Source organism: Bombus bifarius, unplaced genomic scaffold (genome assembly GCF_011952205.1).
Source record: "Bombus bifarius isolate JDL3187 unplaced genomic scaffold, Bbif_JDL3187 scf7180000009200, whole genome shotgun sequence".
NCBI classification, from domain to species: domain Eukaryota; kingdom Metazoa; phylum Arthropoda; class Insecta; order Hymenoptera; family Apidae; genus Bombus; species Bombus bifarius.
Genome location: NW_022884965.1, coordinates 4,869,170 through 4,871,724, shown reverse-complemented (window position 1 = coordinate 4,871,724; position 2,555 = coordinate 4,869,170). Strand labels below are relative to the sequence as shown.

Here is a 2,555-nt window from a genome sequence, read left to right as displayed (position 1 = left end):
GAGGAACCCTAGCCCAAATACCGTATTCCATTGGTCATGTCTCAATGGACCGGGGGTCTTGCCTTCATTGGCCGGACCGTGAGGATGATAACCTCTATAAAAAATCCCTAACTCTAAGCAGAGGTGCGCGGCGATGGGGTACCTCGCAGTCGAGGGCACTGCGAGGTGGCTGATGGGTGCGTCAGTCATTAGCGGCCAACCCCGAGGTACCTGGCGACCCTCCGGTGGTATTAGCCCTCTGCCGGTAAGCGGCTCTGCTGGTGGTGACATCCTTTCCGCAAGACTTTTAGTGGCCCCCAGAAGCTTCGGTAGATGAGGGCCGTACGGACCAGATGATACGCACTCCAATGAAACGAAGAAACAAAAGGAAGAGGAAGGAGAAAGTGAGGAGAGGAAGGGAGGAAGAGAGGAGAGTAAGTGAGGAAGAGAGGAGAGTAAGTGAGGAAGAGAGGAAAGTAAGTGAGGAAGAGAGGAGAGGAAGTGAGGAAGAGTGGAGAGGAAGTGAGGAAGAGTGGAGAGGAAGTGAGGAAGAGAGGAGAGGAAGTGAGGAAGAGAGGAGAGGAAGTGAGGAAGAGAGGAGAGGAAGGGAGGAAGAGGAGTCGGCTCCTGAGCCTGTGCGGACAAGCGTTGAACATATAACAAGTCTGCAAACCGAGGAGACGACGGACGATGAAGAATGGAGTCTCATCGGGTCTCCCGAAGTTTCCGATCTCACGCAGAAGCTGAGCAAGTTGCCTTTTTTGTACGTACAAGCAGAGGTGATCCGGAGGGCGGGAGGAATCAGCATGTTGGCTGACACATGTAGCGACCTCACGGATGAGGAGGCTGAAACACTCAGAGAGTCGGCGAGAAAAATCATCGCGTACACTGTTGAAATGACAATAAGGGCACTTCCCATAATCTCGATGGAAAGACGGATAGAGATACTGGAGGCAGAGAACAAGGCACTCCAAAAGCAGCTGGCCGAATACAAGGCCATGGATGTGGACAGTAATGCAAGGCGTCTCGACGAGTTGGAGCAAAAGTTGGATGTGTACCAGTCGCTAATAAGGGAAACAGATGAGTACTACGAAGGGCTGGAAAAGGTGGTCTCCTCTGCTCCGATTGCAGAACGGACAGAGACTGAAGTTTCAGACCCCCAAGTGTCCAGGGAAGTCCCTGAAGAAGGGAAAGCGACTGCCATGGATTGCCAGTCCGCAGGAAAAAAGGCAGCAAAGAAGAAGAACAAGAAGAAAGCGGAGAAAAAACAATCGAAGAAGATAACTCCGGGAATAGAGGAGAAGAGTTCGATGGAAGCTCCGGAGCAAAGTTCAGAGGACAAGGAAACAAGGAATAGGAAACTGGCTCTTCCACGCCGCCCGCGAACATCGGCGGTAAGCATAACGATCAAGAAAGGAATAGCTAAATCTTACGCGGAAGTGCTGGCCATGGCCAGGGACAACATCCACCTGACTGAGGTCGGCATCGAGTCGATAAAGATGAGGAAGGCAATAACCGGAGGGGTCATATTGGAGGTGCCAAAGGATCAAAAGAGGGAGAAGGCCAGCGCACTCGCAACACAGCTGACCAAGGTCCTTGACCCGAACTTGATCCGAGTGGCGGCACCCTACCGGACTGCGGAAGCAAAGGTGGTCAAGATAGACATCTCGGCCACCATAGACGAGATAAGGGAGACCTTGGCGCGGAAAGGAGGATGCAAGGTGGAGGACATCCAGCTGGGAAAACTTCGCACCTCCAAAGACGGTCTCGGGTCCGTGTGGGCGCGATGCCCAATAGATGCAATGAGGAAGCTGATCCGGACGGGTAAAATAACCATCGGATGGTCAGTAGCAAAGGTCGAGACCTTCGAACGAAGACCTCTGCAATGTTTTAGATGCCTGGAGATAGGGCACGTGAAGAAAACGTGCACCTCGAAAGAAAACAGGGAGCACTTATGCTATAGGTGCGGCATCTCCGGACACATAGCCAATGAATGCACCGCAATAAACCCAAAATGTCCTCTCTGCAAGGCGCTTGGGGCACCGACGGATCACAGGATGGGGGGACCGTCTTGTATCTCTTCGAAGAAAGGAATGAAAGCAGTCACTCGCAAACCAGAGAAGACCGTAGAAACCTTTCGTCTAGGAAAATGGAAACCAAATGCGCCTTCTGCAAACTAATCTGGGACGGTCGAGACGGGCGCTAGACTTGCTTTTCCAGACCATCCGGGAGAGCACGGTCGTCCTAGCGGTGGTGGCTGAACTGTTTAGAGTGCTGGCCGCACCTCCTCCCTGAAGTTCCAGGGGTCGGCACTTAGACGGAAATATAAAAGACGTTCGGTGGGTCGCCGAGAAAGAGTCGTGCTCCACAGTTAGTCGATAGGATCGATAGAATTGGCACGACGAGAGTACGCGGGGGGAGGGGGGCATTCCTTTCAAACGCATAGGTAGATCATCGTGGATTTCTTCACATATAAAAAAAAAAAGTTTGAGTTACACGTGAATTAGGTTGGAATAATTATACTTAATTTTCTTTAATATTTACTTTCTAACATTATACTTAATTTTGAAATTAAT

At 51.2% G+C, this 2,555-nt stretch overlaps 1 protein-coding gene across 1 annotated transcript; it reads left to right on the top strand.

Moving 5' to 3' along the window:
• Positions 1–332: 332 nt before the first annotated feature.
• Positions 333–2,159, top strand: LOC117214338 (caldesmon-like). The gene has a single exon (XM_033460350.1). The coding sequence runs from the start codon at positions 333–335 to the stop codon at positions 2,157–2,159; it is 1,827 nt and encodes a 608-aa protein (XP_033316241.1).
• Positions 2,160–2,555: the final 396 nt, after the last annotated feature.

Bases quoted from the DNA above. Each gene is read 5' to 3' on its own strand.
- LOC117214338 (XM_033460350.1), top strand. From the start codon at position 333: ATGATACGCACTCCAATGAAACGAAGAAACAAAAGGAAGAGGAAGGAG.